Source organism: Chironomus tepperi, unplaced genomic scaffold, assembly GCF_022539635.2.
Source record: "Chironomus tepperi strain 1889 unplaced genomic scaffold, CSIRO-AGI_Ctep_v1 contig_441, whole genome shotgun sequence".
Classification (NCBI taxonomy): Eukaryota; Metazoa; Arthropoda; class Insecta; order Diptera; family Chironomidae; genus Chironomus; species Chironomus tepperi.
The window spans coordinates 758,593-781,533 of record NW_027226563.1 but is presented as its reverse complement, the minus strand read 5'-3'; the positions used below and the strand labels follow the sequence as shown (position 1 = coordinate 781,533).

At 33.0% G+C, this 22,941-nt stretch overlaps 1 protein-coding gene across 6 annotated transcripts; it reads left to right on the top strand.

Moving 5' to 3' along the window:
* Nucleotides 1-1,290: 1,290 nt before the first annotated feature.
* spdi (split discs) lies at nt 1,291-21,717 on the top strand. 6 transcript variants are annotated; one of them, XM_070649958.1, is made up of 12 exons: nt 1,291-1,523; nt 10,420-11,023; nt 12,228-12,542; nt 12,620-13,585; nt 13,651-13,920; nt 13,991-14,030; nt 14,702-15,865; nt 16,306-16,761; nt 18,454-18,561; nt 19,308-19,437; nt 19,884-20,028; nt 20,090-21,717. In XM_070649958.1, exons 2-12 carry the CDS (start codon nt 10,565-10,567, stop codon nt 20,183-20,185), a joined length of 4,149 nt encoding a protein of 1,382 aa, XP_070506059.1. In that variant the 5' UTR covers nt 1,291-1,523; nt 10,420-10,564; the 3' UTR covers nt 20,186-21,717. The 6 variants fall into 6 exon arrangements, with proteins under 6 accessions (XP_070506059.1, XP_070506060.1, XP_070506056.1 ...); XM_070649959.1 differs by having other exon boundaries at nt 10,381-11,023; nt 14,714-15,865; XM_070649955.1 differs by having other exon boundaries at nt 10,381-11,023.
* The last annotated feature ends 1,224 nt before the right edge of the window (nt 21,718-22,941 follow it).

Sequence of the window (22,941 nt, the reverse complement as noted above, 5' to 3'; positions counted from 1 at the left end):
ACGTTACGCCAAAATCGAATTTGCTACGAGCAATCCAGTGGTGGACAACCTTTTATACTTCTTGGCACACTTGAAGTTAAGCCTCGATTGGAAAAAATCAAAGCAAACAGTTCATATCATTTATAAAAATTTTTGGCGGCACAATGTTGTCCACCACTGGTTTGAGCTGTTACTAGATCATCTCCTTCCTAAAAAGGGAACATACTAAATGAATGATCCCAAAGTGTCTACACATAAATTTAAAAAATATGTCATGCAATTATACTAAAAATTGAAGATAAAAAGAAATGGGTTTCTAAAGCATTAAGCACCTGCATAATAGAGCAAGTTATCTTATCAAAATAATTCAATGCCATATGATGAAATCAAGTTTATCATGTGATAAGCTACTGCTAAGATTCTCAAATCAACCTACCACCTGACCACCAATCAATCCACTTTTATTGTTAATTTAACTGTAATCCAGTGGCGGACAACCTTTTTTATGGCATGGTACACCTTATTGTTAAGTCGCGCAGAGAGCGAAACAACACATGGTATGCGGGTCATGGATTTGGCATGCTTTATGGTAGTGCCGCGGCACTCAGGTTGCCCACCACTGCTCCGATCATTTGAATGCTTCTCGATAGTTTATGTAAATCATACAAATTACATTTTACCGATATTTTATATTTTCTAATACACATTTGTGGTGATTACTGAGCTTCTTACACACTTTTGCATCAAATAGCGGAACAATCTGACTTTAATTTGTGTTTTACTTCCAACATTCATACTCAATAATTTCTTCAACTATCTTCTTACAGATATGCACCAGTGAAATGATATTAAAGGATTAAACCCATAGTGATATTACTTAAGAATTCTCACAATTTACATAACATTAAGTGGATTTAAAAGAACAACAAGAACGAGAGTCTAGAAGGCAGGATAAATTTATGTAACATACGGAAGAGATTATCTCAACAAAAAGATTAAGAAGGAATCCTACAAAAACTTGTAAGTAAATTTCCATAAGCCTTAAAGAAGTGAAAATTTCTGCTCCAATAACAAGCACTATGTCTTAACTATGGATTATTTTAATTAAATTACTGTAATTTAACATTATAATCGCGATAATTCAGTTAGCCATAGGATGAGAAAAAAAATAGTTAAGTCTAAATTAAATTTACCGGCTTAAAAATTCAAAAAAATTGCGCCGAACAGAATTGTTTTGTCTGCGTAGCATGCCCCTCCGTCGACAGGGTTCACAGAAAATTGTTATTTTTTCAGTTTAAGTTTATTATTTGTTGAGTGTAAACGTTTCTTTCGAATTTCTCCTTCTTAGTTTTTATTTTAATTTTTAACTCAATTTAATTTAAATTTTATGTGAATTCATAATCGAACACAATCATTAGTGAACTGTATGGGATATAACGAAGTGAAATACTATTAAATGTGAATAATAATTTATAAAATTCCCGAAATAAGAAAAAAGTATAAAACAAGAATTGTGAAAGAAGCCAACAACAAAAAGTTAAATGGTGCTGCAAAAAAATATAATATAAAATATAATATTAAACAAGAAAAGTTTCATTAAACGGCGTGACGGATTGATGTGGTGAAAATTTAAAGCAATTTTCTCAATCAATCCACTTTTTGGACCAAAATTGCACGTTTGACAAGCTTTTCAATCTAAAACGAGTTCTTATTTTTTTTCATCTTTGTGAGATGACGAATCTGTCTATTTTATTATTAATTCATTCATGCCTTGAGATTTGTTCATAATTCTGAGAAGGCGAGCATTAAAAAGTGAGCAATATTTGCCTATGCCAGCCTCTTCAAAAAAAAGGTTTTTTAAAAGATTATTTCATCTTTCTCAAGAGAACGGATGTGCATATTTTTGTTACAAAAAAAACAGCAGTGCGGACTGAAAGACACATCAGAATATGCAAACACACGTCTTATATTTCAACGCCTTAAATCAAGTCCATTGATAAAGAAAATATATATAAGCAAACAATTTTCGCTTGTCTCTTGCGTGCACTGAATTGTCTATATCAAATTTCTTTAATTAATTCCCCATATTCGACAGCAGAATATTTTTTTTTCGCAACGGGGCATGAAAAGAGTTTGTTTTTATTCTTATTGCTATTCACCTTCTTCTTTGCCATCATCATTCTTTCGATCTGACAATCAACTGTAAGTTAACTGTGCGTAATTCCAGACATATTACTTCAGATAATTGCAATTTATTTATTTCATCTGAAATTTGTTATATTCTCATTCTGTCTCTGGTGATACTCACTTAAGATTGTTTTAATGCTGAAAAGAATGCAATTAAAAGAGTCTAATGGACGTAAATGATTTTGAGCGCATTTTTTTGTTGCTTCTCAAAGTGGACAGTTATCATTCCAATGTGATAAGTGGCGAGAGAGTCAATTTAGTTTGATTTGATTCATCAGAATTGGTTCTGAAATAAATTAGTGGATGTTTTAGAATGTTTTGCGATTTTTTCTAAATTGCATGATCATGATTCCTTTTGAAACTTAATAGAGTGTGGAATTTATAGAATTGTTAGCAATTGGATATTGGAACTGAAATGCTTGATTGATTATTTGATTATGCAAGATTTGGTTCAGAATAATTTGGACTTTGTTACTTACTTATTTACTTCGTTATCCGAGCAGATAAATTGTGATCCATGACGTCTTTTTGAACTGCATTTTACCCAGAAACAGAAACCTGCTCAACCGCTTTATTAATGTCCTACGATTCACAGAGAATCAATAGGAAATAATCACCATCATTTATAACTTTTGATGGCATCTGAGCTTTACTCTATAAGCTGACTACCGTTTGCCAATTATCAATACCAAGTGCATTGCTGACTCAATCAAAAGATGCTTTCCATGAGCTAGACTCTCAATACTTTAAAATGCTTCCTTTTGTCACACTTATCAAATCTTATTAGATTTTTTGATGTTGTCCATTGCTGCTCTGTCGTTTTTCATGATTTTTAAAATTTTCATGTATGGAGTCGAGTCAACCCAAGTCTACTTTTCCATACAAAATCCGAGTGAGCTCCAGTGTTTAGTTTAAAGGCTTATCAAGAATATTTTGACAATTTCGTACATCTGGATTCTAATACATAATGTGCATCAATAAAAATCATGTGTTGGTCCAGAAATTTTCAAAATGTCAGACAATGTTTTAATCCAAAGGACAGCATAATGTTTTCGTTGTTCCATCAGGATGTCACTATATTAACTATAAGACGTAAAATTACCCTGACTGCATCATGGTGTCTGACTTCAAAACATGCATTTAAACCGCAGTGCCTCTTGGATTCAGAATTCAAATTATTTATATCACCACTCATATCATTCCATTCAATCCCACTACCCATACGCTACCATTAGAACACAAAACTCTTCAAAAAATGCTAAAAATGCATTTAATTTGCTCTCCGTACAGTATGTCTCATGAAGGAAGTCCAAATATGGAAGCTGTTAGTATTTTAATGAATGCATGAGAGATTTACGTGTTTTTTATATGATAGGACAACCGTTCGACGTGAGTAACAAAGCCTTGACATTGAGCATTTTCCCCCCTAAACAAATAAAGTTTTCCATAACATGCTCAAATCTCGTCGCATCAGCATAAAACCGTAACAACTCCGTTAGGAGAAAAAAATTCTCTCTCTCTCTTGCCTCGTTTGAATCTTTTTTTATTAACCTTGACCCTCACAAATTACCCAACACATTTTCAGTAATTTTTCATATCGACAAACGATTATTTCCATTCTTAAATTCCCATTTATTATCATTATACAGTGAAAGTCGTTATTATTTTAATGTACAAAAAAAATATATCTTAATACAATATTAGCATCGATTCCAGCCAATGAATCATTATTTAATTGAAATAAGTGATTGTAGAATATTATATGCATATGTGGCTAGTAATTGCCACTCAAAAATAACCTTAAAGGCAATAAAATTCAATTAAATTAAATATTTCTTCATTTCATCTCTCAAATCGCTCATATTTTTGTGTTTGATTTCAATTATCTCGATTATTTTAATTCAAATTACTCCTCATACTGGAATATCTAATGATGTACACACGACTATGACACATACGATAAAGTAAATGTTTGATCTTTAAAACAGCGTTATAAAAAGTGCTGGTTGCGTCGTTATTTGCATCGTCTGTTGACCAACTGGTTCTTAAGTTAATGTTTTCCTTAAGATGTTTCGGTCTCATTGACTAAGATCATTGGACACTCCACAAATAAATCACGACTTCTTAAATAAAATAATAAAAAAAACTTTGCTTTTAACAAGTTTTGAATGCTCCTTTCCTTCCTAATTGTTGCCGTTGCTCGTTTCTCGGAATGCTGTAATTTTGCATTCTTGATTTTAAACAGACTGTTTCTGTCTCGCTTACTCCCCTGGTTCTGTTCTTATCTCGACACTTTTTTTTGTGTGTAAATTTGTGCTGCAAAAAAAATTTTGATGTATGTTGCTTTTAGAGCGAGAAATGTTTTTTTGAGAAAAAATAAGAAATTTCTTGTGGAACTGATTGCATTCCCGAGCAACACAAATGGAGAAGGCTCTGTTACGGAACTCTATAGGCTTCGCTTATTCAAAGTCTTCCATTTAGGGATAATATAAGAGGTTTAGCTGAGCATTTAAAGTTCTGTGGCCGAAGCCATCTTCATTTGTGTCGCTCGGGCATTTAAATGTGCATTTTATTACTTTGAATATTTGGGGTGAATTCAGCTGATATATTAGTTTCACTGCAAAATCTATATGAAAGATCTAATAAGGATTCATGGAAGAAACCTTTGTAGTATCTTAATTACTTTGAGTAATCAATTCAATTCTTGGAAGAAGAAAACTTCACAAAAAAAGTTACACAAGTCATAAAACTATCTTATTTCAATATATAAATAAAGCCATCAGGGATAAATGACAATATAGATGGCTCCTAGCGGAATTACGATCCTATGGTTCAGTGGTGGACAACCTTTTATTATTCGTGGTACATCTTATTGGTAAGCCTCGACTGAAACACGACATACGGTACTTGGCATTTTCATGACGGTGTAATAGTGTGCCGCAGCACAAAGGTTGTCCACTACAATGTAGACGCAATAAATCTCAAAGACGTTTAACTAAGTAATGGAACTGTATGACCACGTTATCTTGAATCTACTGAAATTACTGCTAATTCAGTTATTGCTGTATTTTTCCAACACTTAATGCAGTGTTTTTAATCCTTTCAAAGCTCTTACTATAAATAGTAATGGGAATTAGTAGAATTCATATTTGTAGATCTGACAGTTCCTATTACTCAGGCTATAAAAGCAATTATTGCTTTGATCTTTTTCAAGATTTTTATTTGATTGACAATTTTGATGCTTCAATGCAAGTATAATCTGGACTTTTTTATTAATTCTAATGGAAATTGCACTTATTTTGTGACCTATGTGATCTATTAGCAATAAATTTTGAGTTTTATTTCCAACAAAATGACACTTTTAATAGCTTTTCGTTAATAGTTGGCGATCTTATCCACTTTTTCATTTGGATTATTCTAAAAATAGGCATTATTATACAGCCTGTCCTCTGAATACCCTCTTTAAAAAAAAAATTATTTTAATAGCAAGTAGATCACGAAACTTCCCAATAAGAAAATAAGGCAAAATTCCAAGTAACAAAAAATATATAAAGCAGATCGTTAAATGAATAAGATTATTACACATCCATTAATATTTTTTTCCGATGAAATACGTACGGAGTCATAATGAACCTTTTATTGTTTCAACTTAACCGCAAATCTTTTGAACTTAATTAGCTTTAACATGTTTTGAAAATTTTCCGAAATAAAAATATAAATGATGTGGGTTTAGCTGAGGATTGGATACTCTAATGCAGTGGTGGGTAACCTGTGTGCCTCCAAGAAATTTCGGGAATGCCATGAACCGTATGGCAACTGTCAATCGAGGCTTACCATCAATTAGTGTTTTATATGGATTAGTTGTCCCAAAAAATAAAAGGTTGACCACCACTGCGTGTCAAATAACATATGTGTCATTTAAGAATTTAAATATATTAAAAATTATTTTTTTGACAGTTATGAATCAAGGGTTTTTAAGGCAAATTGGTCATTGATGATAAATTTGAATTATCCTGTACTCAGAGTCACGTTGCTTTGGGCCCGGATATTCGTCCATTTCTTCGTCATGTGTCTTTCGGGATGATTGCAAGTTTTCAAATTGTTTTTAAGAATGAATTCAAGCATTGCCACACCCTTCATCGATATGACGTACATTACTGATAATACTGCAACTTATTTTTATTGTATAAGATTTTTATTACATTAAGGAATGAAATCGTGATGGTTTTGGATAACAAATGGATCTACATTAACGAATGAACTCTGAAACAAGCATTCCATCCATAATCCGGAAGGTACAAGGTGTAAAAATCCGGCAAAATGAAAGTGTTACTTTAGCGACTAGCCTAATTCAATGAAATTCAAGCCCAGTTAAGAGTCAAGTCATCCTGTGCTGCATTTTTGGCCATTTCTACAACGTGTGCTCTCCGAGTGTGCGATGAATTTGCCTTCAGGAATCTCTCATCCTCACTCGTCTGTTTGCAATTCTCCAACTAAAAACATATCAATACTGCTTATATAATAAGGTGCACGCGAAGGCAATTAGATCATCAGAAAATTTCCATGCACAAAATTTCTAAAATAAAATCTTTCCTCAATTTTCATCCAAAATAACTTTCATAAAAGCAATTTAATTAATCATCGCTTAATTAATCTTCTTAGACATTTCACACGTGTTTCATACAAAAGTCTTTCAAGCATCCAAACGTCCTCTAAGCAAATGATATTTCTTATTCAAGCTACTTAAAATATATACAAATGGCATGAATCAAAGATCAAATTTAATAATTCATAAGACTTTAAAATAAATTCATAATCATTACATGTGCGGGATGACAGAATAGCTAATGAAGTCAATCTTAATAATTACAAAATAATTCCGCAAGACACTCGAAAAAAACAAACAGGAACGAAATTTTTTGTCGTTCATATATTTCTTTATCGAATGAATATTGAAGGTATAATGAGTAATGAATTTTTATCTTGACGTATATTGAACATTACATATGCCTTAAAAACAGCGATAAGATAAAGAATACTTCCACACATTTTTTCTTGTTCCTTTCTGTCTTTCTATTGTACGACAATTTTGAACTTCTTTCTAAAAGGCAAATAACATGCGAGAATTCATTTCATTTGTTATTGAACCTTATATTCTTGTAGTACTATAACCAAAAATGGTAAAATTCATTAAATGACCAATAAAATGTGTAGGCGATGTCGTCGCGAAAAAAAAATGAGGTTGAACTCTTTTTAAAAGAAGAATAATTCAAGAAAGTTGTCGATCGAAGAACATTTATTGAGATTTTATGCGCATTTTTTGTGTATCAATCGATCTTTGTAGTTTTGTTGTCAACGGAGGAGTTGCTTGAGTTCAGGGAGGTTATATGCATAATTTTTAGCATTTTTTGTAGTTGCCGATTTTTGAATACAATCAGATTCTAAGTCTAATCCAGTGGTGGGCAACCTTTTGCTTCTCGCGGCACACCTTGATGAAACTGCACATGACATTGCAAGTTTCATGACATTTTCAAACTTTTTTGACGACACACTAGTGTATTGCAGCACAAAGGTTCTCAACCACTGCTCCAATCCTTAAAATTCTCATCCAGTCTCTAGAAACAATCCAAACGATTCACACAAAAAACCGATTTACCTTAAAAACACATGCTCACACAGTACAAACTTGTCCGCATCCAAAAAGTCATTCGCCTTATTTTTTCCACAGTCCATTGTCAATTGAACGTAGTCTTTAATGTTTCAATTTGGTATGCAAAAAACAGACAACAGTTTGATTTTATTTTCACATCGATTTATAAGCAATTTAGGGAACTAATTGAGAATTATAATTTGTCCTTGACAATAAAACGATCTTCATAGTCGTAGACGGTAAAATTTACACCGAATCGAAGGTTGTCATTTTTGTTTATGCATAAAAAATCATTTTGATGGACATTGTGGACATTGGAAATGCTAGACGGCAGTCTGAAGATTTACAAGATGTATCAAAGATCAATATGTATATTACAGGCGTCACGATATGTTGTGTGCTTGGTTCTTCTTACCGTAAATGGCAAATTAGTTTGTGTATAGGCACACCTTATAGGCTTGTTATTCTCTCTACTGATAATACAAAACGTCTATTTGATGATTAAGAAGCGCCAAAATGTGTGTGAGTTTTTATTGTGCTTGATGACGAAGTTAGAGTCGACGACGAGTTTATTTGCTTGTTTAATTTCTTTCCAAGGCAAACAAGAAACTAGAAATGAACAAATGGAATAAAAGAACAAATTTCAAATAGACGTAAAGAATGTAAGCAAATACAAAATATGCAGAGTACGACATAATTTTCAAGGTGTAACCATTATCCATTTCTTAATTGTAATTATTTCTGCTCATTTGCTTACCTCGTTTTGGACTTGATGGAGAAGCATAAGACGTTGTTTGTAAATGACGTCATGTAAGAAATGGCACTTGTGGTTCTATACCTTAACATTGAAAGAGCATGCTTTAATGGTACATAAATACTACTCCGGTACCTAAACGCCTGTAAGGGGGCAGTACCTTATTATATTTAGAGGGAAGAGAGGGAAAATTCCGGGAATTTGATTGTTAATTTTGAAAATAGTTCAATATTCTGTAACAGAAGTGAACGGTCCCTAGTTCTACAAACTTCTTATGTCCCCCCTAGCAGTTTGACGTCATTAACGATCGACCCCACGAAGAAATTAAGGGGAAAGAATTACAATTCTCTCTGCAAGTTTCCGCTATCTTTTTTCTTTCTTTTTCTGAGGCACTTAAAATATTGATGTTCATCATCATGATGGATATGATTCTCCACACATTTTTTTGTAGAACAAAAGGGAAATTCAGTCGACGTTATGGACTTGAAACAAGTTTTTTTGGAAGGAATTCGGTACCTTCAATGGAATTTTTTCTCTTGCAATTACCGAAATTGCCATACTCAATTTTCATACTCATTATTATCGTTCCTTAACATGAAATTTAATCAACAATGTGTACTCGAAAATTTATACATTCGGCTGTGTAAACACATAACTTTTGACACAAGCAGTCTCGTTGTAAAATTAGGCTGACAAAAGTGATACAATATCTACTAAAATGTTTGTAATGTCGCGTATCACAGTAGCTGAAAAAGTACAATATGACAAGAATTTTATGTAATGTTGATTGACAAAGCAAGAATTTGTGATGTTGACATGTACTTACCGTAAAGATGGTTAATTGCTAAAAACGAAATTCTCTTTTGGAGATTGGAATTTTTTTGATAAATTGAGGTTGTGGAATGTTTTTGAAGCAGTATGACTAAGATTTGGGTTTGAGCAGTGGTGGGCAACCCGTCTGCCACGGCACCCTAATATGTCATGGCACACTAGTCATTTTGCTTAGGATTTTTGATACAAAAATACAAAAACATGTCCTCTAAGTCCTCTGAACGCTCGTCTCTCCTTCTGTCTACATCCATGCCTTACTGTACAAAAATGCGCTCTTAATTCCCTCAAACTCCATCCTCATCGCCATAAAATTTCATCATTCTTTTCCAATATATTCAAATCTCGTCTTTTTCTCATCAACTTCTTTATTATTATTGTTATTTCGTGTGCATTGAAAAAGATTCATCAAGAGAAAAGAGTTATTACAGCATAGAATGAAATAAAGACAGTTGGTGAATCCGTTATGAACGTCTGTGTGAAAAAAAAGCAGCAGAAACAAAAAATGAAGAAGTGAAAAATAATTTTCTACCTTGCTCATAATAAGCTTTTGTTATCTGGTTTTGTTGTTTATAATTAGCAAACAAGATAAAACTTGTGATAACGTAAAATATTCATTAATACTTATAGACAGGATTGTGGAGTAAGGCATAGCAAAGAATCAAGTTTGAACAAGTCTGAATAATCTGAAAAAGTATCAAAAATTCTCAAATTTCTGTAAAATCGTCTCACAATTTTGAAACAAGAACTCAACCCGAAAATCATGGATTGTAAAAATGGCTGAAAATCAGGCATTAGGTCTGCATGACTCTGTCTTCAGTCAAGATTAAATGAAATCTTGCATCAGGATCAGATCAGAGTCATGTCAATCTGGAGTCAGATTTTCAGCCATTTGTATGTCATATGCTTACCGGGCTAACATTGTGATCATAATCACATCCTCAATCATATCTAATTCCCAAAAGTACCTCTATATTCACAGTACGAAACAATAATAATCGACATAAACATTCCGTTATAGAACAAAAGAAAAGAAAAATTAGAAATGTGTTAATTATAGTGCAAAAATATCAACAAGCAGCTAAAGAAAAATTGGAGCAGAAATTTTCAATTTATAAAAAAAATAAACTTTGTGCCACAAAACTTAAAATTAAATTAAAATCAAAATGATTAAGCTAAAGTCATTGTTCCGTAGAGGACAAAGCGGAAGTCCATCAGGTTCCAATTCATCGAAAAATAATCAAACACAAGTATCACCAGCACATTCCGTAGGAATTAAAAACGCATCATCAGCAACAAGTCTCGATCGTGCTGGAAGTGCATCTGCCGAACTTGGTGCAACCAGGAAACTCTCAAAAAATCACAAACAGTCATCGAAGGATAAATTAAATGATTTACTTCGTGCCGGTTCCAAAGAAAAGCTAATTGATGAGAAAAAGGAGCTAAAGAAGCAACAAAAACTTCAACAGAAACAACAGCAACAAATGCAGCAAGTTGCACAGCAAACAACAAATGTCCATCTACCGACTGTGGTAGCTACTTCTGGACATTTGTCAAATAGTCAACACTCAGGACGTTCCAATTCCAAAGATTTTGATGTCGTTACTTTTGAGGAAGTTCAAGACGTAAGTATCTTTTGTACTAGCTTATGGCCATAAAAAACACATTTTTAGCGGAAGTGATTCTCAGCATGATGAGAAAAAATTTCACTTTCGATTAAGTTTCAAAAGCAACAAAAACAACAAAATTGTCAATTGAAGTTTTCCTGTGTCATATGTGACCCAATTATCTTCTCTTTACTTAATACCACATTTCATGGGTTTGGAGTCACTCATAATGATATAAAAGATGTGGGTGCATTTATTGAATCTGTTTTTTGCATCATTGCATTTGCAATTAATTTCATAAGAGATTAGCTTGTGCAATTATTTAAAAAATAATACATAAATGATAGATATGAGGAAGTAGCTTTGTGTGGCTGATGAGTTTTGTCTCGTGGGAAGCAAATTGTCTCGTTTGAAAACATGCTTACTGAGATTTTTTGAGATATTTTATGCGTAGAAAATCATAAAAATTTAGTGGTTTTAGGCCAGTGGTGGACAACTTGTGTGAAGCAGCACACCTTGGTAGTTAGCCTCGACCGAAGCCTCATACGATGTGCTGTTCGTAGAATTTCCAAATATGCGCCGTAGTATACAGATTGCCCACCACTGTAATATATTGTTATTAGCTTCACACGACTCATTCTCATCATTGTCGATTGATTTTAATTTCAATATGGTCTTAACATGACTTCGCTCCTTATTATTCAGGCCCTTGGAAAATACATGGCTATTCCACACTATTCCATATTTCCACACTTCAATTTGACAATAGTTTTAGAACCCAGAGCGACACAAATGAAAAATGTTCCGTCAATAAAGATTTAAAGCTCTGCTAAATTTATGGACGGCATATTTATGCAACTTCCATTTGGCATGAGCAAAAGAGGTTTAGCAGATCCTTTAAAGTTCCTTGACGGAATCTTCTTCATTTGTATCGCTCGGAAATATAGTGTGGATTTCCCGTTCGGCACATATTGAAATGCTGCCACCAAAGCGACGAGACTATGCTTGTATACTTGTTTACTTAGATACAAGTGGCGAAAAACAACCAAATTTGTCAAGTGGCTGCCACTTACCTATGTTCCGATCGGGTTTGTTTCCAATTTCAATTTGAAACTGCGCCTATAACTCATAATACTCATTCCAACTGAACTAATTCCAATTTCCTTTAATTTTATCTCTCATTTTCTCCGTGTGTGTCTGTTATGATTCGCATAAAATTTAGATAAGACATAAGCAAACGATGCAAGAACTACATCAACTACAGCAAGAAAATGCAAGCTTGGAGATCAAGATAAAGGAATTAACAACATCACATAACGAATTACTGCTATTGCGAAAAGACATACAGAAACTCCAGCAAACAAATGAAATAAATAATTCAAAGCTTAATCAACTTGAAGAAGAGAATGAATCGTTACGAATGCGATTGAGAAATGTTGTACAATCGCCATTATCTGACGCTGAGAAGCAGCAAATGATTGAAGATACGCGCCATCATAATTCAGCTCCTGCTTCAATCTCAATGACACTTCCAAACGTAAGTAGATCTCATATATCTTATTTCTTGTGAAAGTCTTTTTTTTAACTTTATTGCCTCAATTTACTTGACAATAGTTTGCTCCCAATACTGAAATGGATGGATCTTGTGTAACAACGCCTGATTGGGATAAGCAGTCATCAAGCAGTGAGGTGTCTGTAGCATGTTTACAAGATAAAATTATTCAAATGGAAGAGACACATCACTCGACCAATGAGGAGCTACAAGCAACATTACAGGAACTTGCTGACTTACAAAATCAAGTCTTAGAATTACAAAATGATAATGAACGATTATCAGATGAAAAAGATGTGATTTTTCAGTCATTATGTCGTCAGACTGAAAAATTAGAAGATACTCGTACGCAAGTCGAGACATTACAGAAATTACTCTTACGTGAAACGAATCATCAAGATACGGCATCGTCAGAACGCGAGCAAAAGCTAATGGATTTATTGAAAAATGCTCAAGAGGAACGTGAGAGCTTATTGATTAAATTAGAGGAATTGAATTCGGAATTGAATGATAAAAATCAATCATTGGAAACGTATCAATTAGAAAATGGTCGCTTAAAAGAGAGAATAAGCGTACTCGAATCAACAATTGATGCAACAACAGCCGATCGTAAAGAAATCGAACGTCAATTATGTGCATCGAAAGAGGAGGCATCGTCAACGAAAATTGAAGTAACTCGCCTAACAACATTATTAGAAAATGCACGATCTAAAATTGATGAATTGGAACAAGATCGAGCACTCGGTGAGAAATCAGACTTGGGTGAATTACTTGACATTGCACGTAAAGAGAAAGATTATCTTGAAATTGAAATAACAAGTCTACAAGAGCAATTATCAAAAAGTCAAAATGAAACACAAAAATTGCGTGATCAACTTGCTGGACTTACGGAGGAATGTAAAGTTACTAGAAATAATGCCAAATGTGCATTAAGTGATTTAGAATATAAATATGAACAATTGAAACAAGAGAAACTTAAAATACAAAGTGATTATCAAATACTTGTCGATACAACAAATGAACTTCAAGTAAGTCTCAATGTCTCACTCAATCGTAATTCATTACTTAATAGCTTATTTTTTTCATTTTCTAGGTTCAAAGTAAATGTCATATGGAAGATAAAGCTCAATTAGAAACTCTACTCTCTGAGACCCAAAGGCATCTTGTCGAAACTGAACGTCATCTGGCTGACCAAAATGAAAAGCTTGAAAGTGAAATTCGTGCTAGAAAATTAGAGAATGAAGAGTGGGAACAATTCCAGCAAGATCTCCTTGTATCCGTTCGTGTGGCAAATGACTTTAAAACAGAGGCTCAACTTGCTCATGAACAAATGGCTTTAGATAATAAGTTGTTACGTGATAAGGTAAATATTGGCATTACTTGTTGTTATTTTGCATTGTGTTGAAATATTATTTACTTATTTCATCGTTTAGATTCGCGGGATGGAGACGCAAATGGAGAAACTTAATAAGCGTAAGTAATGTTATTATCTCAATTCCTTTATTTTGTAAGCACATTTTTGCACAACAAAATTATTTAATTTTTTCGGATTTTTTATTTTGCTGTTCAAAATTTCTCTGATTTGGAATTATTTGCACTTTTTAATGGCTCATTTCTTTCTTCCTCTGGATCATTTGTCTATGAAAGTATATCAAAATATCCGTGACATGTTCTGAAGTTTAATGTTTAAAACTTCAAAATTGATCAAAAGTCTTTTCAAAATTCGAGTGATATCGTGTATTCAAGCTTGACTGTTTCGAAACTTTCCAACTGCAACTAATCATAAAGCAATAAAGCCTTCAGATTTCTTGTCGTTAATGCAGTGTTGGACAACCTTTTTTCTACGACATACTATGGTGAGATTCCTTGAACGAAATCGCATAAGACGTTAAGAAATTTTGTCGACAAACTAGTGTGTCACGGCACGCAGGTTGTCCATCAATGTGTCAATGCAATGAATTTGTATTCAGTTTCAAATAAGCCTTAATAAAACTCGAATGCCCCTCTCCCCAATAATCAGTATAAAATTGCAAAAATGCGCTCCAATCTCCTTAATTTTTTGTTGACTTTTCTTACTTGTTTCAATATTAGAATAGTCTCTAATAAACCTTATAATTTTGAATGAAACTTGAATGTTAAAATAGTAAAATCATTAGACGATGAAATTCATCCTGTGAGACTAACACATGCGCATTACAATGAGTCGAATGTAAAACAACAAGAGACTACAATGCAAGAAAAGGATGGTAGTTCCAATGATGAAGTTCAATTGGAAATTAATCGTATGAGAAATTCATTGAATGCATTGACGTTGAAAAATTTTATGTTTGATGTGAAAAATGAGAGTGAAGAGGAAATCATGAGAATGGAAGTGAAAGAAATTGCTGTGACTGAGGAATCGGCATTACCTCCATTAAGACAATCAACATCAAAGCATAGACAAGTGAGCAACAGAACACACAGCGGCTTGTTCAATCAAGATGATATTTTAATGGCAATGATGGATAGTCAAGAGGAAATTAATGAAGCTGAACATTCAGTCAAGCATAAACCGAAAGTAAAATTTTCAGAACAAGACGAGACAGATAGTCTCCCAAAAGCATTAAAAGACTCATCACGTGAGTCAGATGAAGTTGCGACAATCAATGAACTTCCATGGCAGAAGAAACATCGAGCTCATAAGACAGTAACGCCATACTTTAAGCCAAAGAATAAAATTAAAGCGTTGAGCAATGAAAATGTATCGGAAGTGCCAAAACCGATTGAATTTCAGCCAATCGAAATAAATATGAGTAGTGAGAACATTCCAAAGCAGCTTGTTCGTCCAGTTCCATTATTTTCGTCAAAAAGTTACCAAGAACTGCCAACAAAATTCGAACCATTTGATAATTTCCGAACAAAGTCCAGTGATGACTTACTCCTCGATGATATCGATGGAATTCGTAAAATTACAGAAAGTAAAACTCACAAATTATTGAGAATGCGAAGTTGCAGTAATAACAGCTTAGATCGATCCAGTGAGATAATTTACGAGAACTTTAATTATGAAGTTCCACTTGCTGCTGATCAAGTTATGATGAGAACAAAGAAAAAGCCAATGCCACAGCCACGATTAAGTCCTGATGTAAATGAATTAAAGAAACGTACATCCAAAACAATTGTCTATGTACTTGATAAGGATAAGGATGAATTTGTCCTTCAACCATCCGATATTGATGATGCATATGAGAATGTTCTCGTACAAAACGACGTCGATGCATATCGTGATTCAGACTTTTTCAATTCCCTTCTAAGTTCTCGTGATGATTGTAAGTTTGTAAAGCACAATATACGTCCATTATGTTCACACGCATTCTGGTGCATTTATCATCTCAAAAAAAAACCTCTTTCATAAATCTGTATACATTGTTGATTGTTAATCAATGGCGTATTTTGTTTTGGAATCGAAATGAAAAATTATAGTTCTCATATGTCTGTGTCTTGTTCTTGTAACAATGTTGATGTCTAATACTAATAACCATTTTCTTTGTATGGACTTTATAGCACTATATTCTGTCTGTCTACTTCAAAATGAACTCATTTGTCCCTTTTATACTCACATCACTAAATGAATCACGTCTTTATGTTGAAAAATGCGCTACCATAACTATGTCTATGAGCAATCTTGTATTATTTGTTAATCTGATGACTAAGATTGATATTCGTACTATAATTAATGTTTCATTTCACTATTCTCTTTCTCCCACAGTGGTAACATCATCAAATGAATCACAGCAATCTATATTAACGACTGTACAACAAGAAATGGCTCAACGTCGTAAGCAGAAAAGTAACGGAAATACAGTAGTTGTAAAAAATGGTACAGCTCCAACAAACAATGGTATTGTGCCAAACACCACATTCATGACAAGACAAGATTCCCGATTGTCTGTAAAAAGTTTAATTGAAAGCATTGAAAATACATCAAAGCAGACGAAAGTGTCGACAGACTCACAGTCGGGATCAAATACGAGTCTAAATAACTTGACGGCTATAGAACAACAAAATAATAATAACAATAATAATATTACTGAAAAGTTATCAACGGCAACTGATCATGAGAAGCAGCAGAAAAATTTAAATAATAATTCAATTACAAATAATCACAATAACATACTTACAACATCCAATAATGTTAATGTTAATGGAACGCAAAAGAGTGGAGGTAAGCAGCATAAATAAGCATTTATGGTAGAACTTGTACTAATAACTGATTAATGTTTTTCCACTCGATGAGATAAAGAAACTTAGTAGTTAGACGATTATTTTATGATTAATATTTAGCATATCAATGCACATTTATTGTACATGCCATGTTTGTGTATTTAAGTATTAATAAAACAATTTTATGATCAATAATTCATGTTCACCACAAGCACTAACCTTTCTTATTTTTATTATTTTATACTATTGCTGATAAGGCTTAGACACTTTATCATTGATATGAGCAGAGCTTGAAGTTGACTAGGATTTTGTGTGGAACAGAATAGTCGACTCCAGTTGACTCTACTCGGATATTGGATGAAAAAGTCCACTCCAATCGATTCTACTCGATACAAAATTCAAGTCGACTTCGAGCTTTAGATATGAGCTAGTCACTGCTTTATTGATATCAGTAGCAATGAGCTGTGTTATTATGCTTTTATGGATTGATTGTGTTTATTGTGGACAATTTCATTTATTGCAAGAAATAGCAGCAATAAGCAATTTAAATGCAGACAGTGGCAAAATGGTAACAATTTTTGGGTTTTGCAGAACTGCAGTTTTAGGCTTCACCATAAAATTTGTTTAAATCAGCAGACATGCGTGTCTTGCAATATTAAATGTGCAGGCCTGCAGCTTTGGGGTTTTCCTTATAGTTCCCCAAACAGACATGAATCCTGGTCATGAGTATGCTCGCCACATTAAGCATACTCTATTAAATTGATTGAGTATATTCATGATCGCACTCATTTAGATCTCAGAATACATTGTCTGTTAGGAAAAGCTGCAAGCCCGCTCGACACATATTGAAATGTTGCCACCACGGCGACGAGGTGGCAGTATACTTAAAGCAAAGTTTCTGCCACTTGATGAAAACAACCGGATTTAGCTTTAAGTATACTACCACCACGTCGCCGTCGTGGTGGCAACATTTCAATATGTGCCGATCGGGAAGCCTACACATTTTGTCTGCAAGCTTGCGTATTTTGTCAGCAAGTAATTTCGGATTAATCCCTTAAAAAGTTCATTAAACTTTGAATGTTAATAGCCATGAAAATAGAACCATTAAAATAGAAGCTTTACATACGCATACATACCAAACAAGTTTCTAAGCCTTAACAAATTTTTTTAAAGTCTTTTTATTATTTTTTTTGCATCTCAACTTTTACACTTAGGTGGCACAGTCAGTAGACAGTTAAAAATATTTCTTTACAACCTGCACATTCCTGCATGATTAATCATAATTTTGCGTTATATTTTTTCAATCTAACAAGTTTTTAAGCATTGCAAGTGTTAAAGTTTCGATTTCAATCTGAGTGATTAATATTAAGTATTATTGCCATTTGCTGTGATTATTAATATTTTTAAATGTTTGGTTGATTATTTTTTTTAGTAACAAAACTGACACATTCTGTATCTGTATGTATGTATAAAAATAGAATAGTTTAATAACACTGATTAATTTGCCTCTTTATTTCTCGCTCTGTAACTAAACAGCATTCATTATTATTATTTTTATTGCATATACAGTACAAAGTGGTTATTAATCTTATGATGGATTTTCCTTCTCTCATTTCTCAAAAATATTTATATTTGATTTTTAATTTTATTTAATGATCTTTTTCTCGTTTCTTTTAATGAATTCTTATTGTAGTGACGATTCCCCAAAAGACTGATGATCAATTCTATTCATCAATTCTAACGTCACATAATTTAAATCATAAACATGATTATGTGAGACGGAATAGCTACGGTGATATTAGTGAGTATCTTAATTAAGTGGAATTGCTTTATTTCATGTGAGCATATTTTGATTTGTTGATGGATGGTGAGCAAGTTGAATGCATTTAGAGTTCTACAAAACGTCAAGCTGCTTATCGAATTCTTAGCTACATGGTGAAGCATCAAGAATATGTACTTTAAGTGATACCTCGGGAGATACCAATGCTTACTTATTTCACTTACTGTACAGATCAATTGCGATCCATGGTCTTCCTCAGATGGCACCAGAAGCTGGTTCTGTCGCTGGCTTTCGTCTGACAATTACAAACACCAAGTGCCATATTTTCTTTAGTAACAGCCTTCGACCAAAGTCAGATTTGAAGACCTTTATTAACAGAGCTTTTGCAGCTCTTCTAGTAACATGTCCAGCTCATTAAAACCTGTTCACTTTAAACGATGAATGTGATAGTTATAGTTGTTTCTACATACTTAAATTGTTCCCTGCAATCCTGGAGTGGACAACCTGAAATAATGTCCAGCTAATAACTAGACCTACAGTCCTAGACCTAATGACATTATCTCTAGAACTCTTCATAATGTATAATGGCAGGATTGAACCAGAAAACAACAAATAACTTGAAAATTCGTTACAACTCACTTGACCCAATCAACAACATCAATCAAACTTGCTCATATGATAAATTGAATCGCTATAATCATCTTATTAATTTACCTCATTTTTTTCTATTCTCATTTTCTTCTTTATTTCTTTTTTTCTATTTTTAGGCGAACGAAAAGATCCATTGAATGCATTAGTCAAGAATGGTGGATCAAAACGTAATGCTTTGTTAAAATGGTGTCAAAATAAAGTTGTTGGATATCGAAATATTGACATAACTAATTTTAGTTCATCATGGTAAGTGATGTGTCCATTAATCAATTTCTTTAGTGGGAAGAACTCTATTTTGAGAAATTGCTTAATCAATTTTGAGTTGGATCCAGAAATGACAGGACTCAACTGGAGTCCGGACTCGGATTTATATTGGAGCCCAAAATCCACGATATCCGGACTCCAGTAGAGGAGTCTTTTTAAGATTTTGGAATCCCAACTTCCAAAGGTGGAATGTGCTGTAGATTTCTATTGTTTATTTCTAAAAATGCTGGACCAAAAGTTGCAAGTCTGCATTATCTAAATTTTAGATTTGCAAACTTGCAGTTTTCGCCTGTGACTTACAGTTCGTCCAAGGCTGCAAACCTGCAGTTTTGGATGAACCCTTTTTCTAAGAAATTCTCCAGATATTCCCAAATTAGAGTGCACTTCCAATATCCATATCCTAATATTTCTTATTCTTTCCATTTTAGGAATGATGGACTAGCATTATGTGCATTGATGCACTCATACTTACCAGAAACTATACCATATGATGAACTTACACCGCTCGATAAGAGACAAAACTTTAGTTTGGCATTCGCATCAGCTGAAAAAGTTGGAATTAAGACGACATTGGTAAGAGAGATTAATAATCCTTGTAAAGTCATGATTTAACTTAACGAATTTCCTTTTTTAGAATATTAACGAAATGTGTCAACTTGAACGACCCGATTGGCAATCGATAATGTCATACGTGACTCAAATTTATAAACACTTTGAGTCGCAGCCTTAGAGCTTCAAACTATTTTTCCTTTCTTGATGTATTTATCCTATATATGTAGAGAAATGAATGAAAGCAAAGCGTGAAAAGTTCTTCTCATTGTTGTTGAATTTACTTTAGCATTTTTTTTTTTCGTTTGTAAATGAACTTATTTTTGATGTAAAATTGATTTGAATTTTGAGAAAAAAAAACCATTGAGCGAAAAAGAAGTAACAAATTTTTCGAGTAACTAAAATAAAAGGGAATAACAAACAAAATTTTTATACTGATGGAGGGAAATGTGTTGAATTGAAGGAGACAATAGATCAATGCCTGACAAGGTCAGCTGTGGCACAAATGAAGAAGGCTCCGCCACGAAGTTTCAAAGGCTCCGCTGAACCTGTTTGGCGTCCATATGATTACCAAATTTAACGGTGCCTTAAAGGTTCCATCGTGGAACCCTCTTCATTTGTGTCGTTCATTATGTCTTGGTCAAATACTGATAATCAAAAATTTGTGGATTGACAACATTCCTTGCTAAAACAAAACATTGTCATATGCTTTCACTTCCAATTTATGGCAACTTATGATTGTCATGGCTTTAAAATATAGCTTTGTGAGTCTGTTGGTAACTTAATTTTAAGTAGTTCTCTGTTTTTACAATACACTCAATTCTAATAATTCTTAAATATCTTCCAAATACCAAATATGACTCTTTTAATTTTCTAAGTATTTACTACAAAATAAGCACTGTCATCACGAGCGGCACAAATGAAGAAAGCTCTATCATAGGGCTCTTAAAGCTCCGTTAAAGCCCTTATAGAAACACTTAATTTAAGTCGTCCTAATGTGGATTGGTTGCCGTAAGACAACCATTAAAATTTCACATGGAGGCAGCTTCCATTCGTTAATAAAGGAGTAGAGTTCGTCCAAAACTACAAGTCTGTAATCAAAAATTTAACGTATTATTGTCCACTCGAGAACTTCCTCAAATGTAGTATTGATTCTATGAAATAACTACAAGTTGCCTTTGATCTTAAATTGAACCCTTCATGTCCACGTCCAGATTCTATTAAAGTTAACACTGTCAAATTGACAAAAATATCTCCACCAATGACATTTTCCCTCCAAATGAAAACAAAAAATTCAAAAATTGAAATGTGTATGCCTTAAAAAGAATGTCCGCAAAAAAAAGATATAAATTTTTTATTGAACAAACAAAAAGAGTATCCTAATTGGAAGTAAAAAAATGAAAATATTTTTGATAAATGAAGTAAAATGTGCGTGTAAGAAACAAAGTAAAAAGTAATTCCTAAATGAAAATGATGAGCAGACTGACAAAAAGATTATGTATAACTTTTGCATGTTGACATATTATTGAATGTAACTACTTTTTTTTGCAGCTCCAAAGTTCTAGTCAGTAACGAGTTTTTTATGTTTTACAATTTTGTTTATTGACTCGATATCGGAAGCATTAAGCAATTTTGTAATTCTGTTAAATTATTTTTAAATTTAAAAACAAAAAATAAAAAAAACATTTCGAATTTTTAATGAAAAAATCATAATTAATTTTTTTTTATATTATAAGTTTTATACACAACAAGCATGCATTTTATAAAGCTTTGTTTTAATAAAAATGAGAATACTATTATGATTGTAGACTGAAACTTCATTGAACTCTTTTTAAATACATTTAATTTGAATTCTAGCTTTTCAGGTTTTTAACACTTATAGAAGAGGGTAGGGTAGGTCCAAAAAGTCAATTAACGTTACAGAATTAGGAAACGTCCCCTAAACATTTCATTCATAAAAAAAATTAAAGAACTGTCGATAAATTTTCAAATTTTTTGGAAGCTTAATCTGAATTTGCAATTTTAACGGAATAAGCACCAAGTCATAATCACGTCGAGTCATAGCTTTCTTCATTTGTATTGCTCGGGTACTAAATTTCTCTAAAACCCAAAGATACCGCTATTAGGTACCGTAGTGGCATTTCTGTACCATGAAATCATCTCACGATTTTAGTGCAAAGCGTTACAATGGACGGTGCAAGGATCTCAATACTAGATTTGACTAAATTTTACGATACGAAATTTTCAGATGTTTCTTTCTACCAAATTGAACTAATTCCTTGTCATCAACACATGAAAGTATATTGGAAACGAAGATATCAATCGTGTTGAATACTTCCTTTATCAAGGGAGCAATATCTCAGCGGGTGGAGGAGCTCTAAAGAACATAAATATGCGAATAAAAAAAGCGAGAGGAGCTTCGGCAAAGTTTGTGAATAACAAAGTAAAGCGTAAGCTTTAATAGCTGTTATAGAAGGATTTTTAAGATTTACTGGAAATTGAATTCCTTAAGATATCTTTCAAATGAGATGCTTTTATTAAAAGCAGATCAGTCAGATATCTATAATGAGATACAGATGAAGAAGTACGACTGGATAGGGTATAAACTTTGAAAGAAGAATGCCAGACACACAAAATTGTAACAACGCTCTTTGTTAGAATTTGCAAAGGAAACGGTAGCCAGGAGCATGATAAGTCAGATAGAAAGCTTTTTGCTGTAACCTAAGCTCTACAGAAGAATGTGGCAGCAGTAGAATTCTTACTTACTTACTCACTTCGTTGGCCGTACAGTCAAAAGATTATTAGATAATAAAATAAAATAAAACAACTTTTATAAATTTGATTTTTCTTTAATTTACTGTTTCATTATTTTAATTTTTTATTACATCATCGACATTAAGCATAAAATATTTTTCTTGATTGTTAAATTCCTAAATA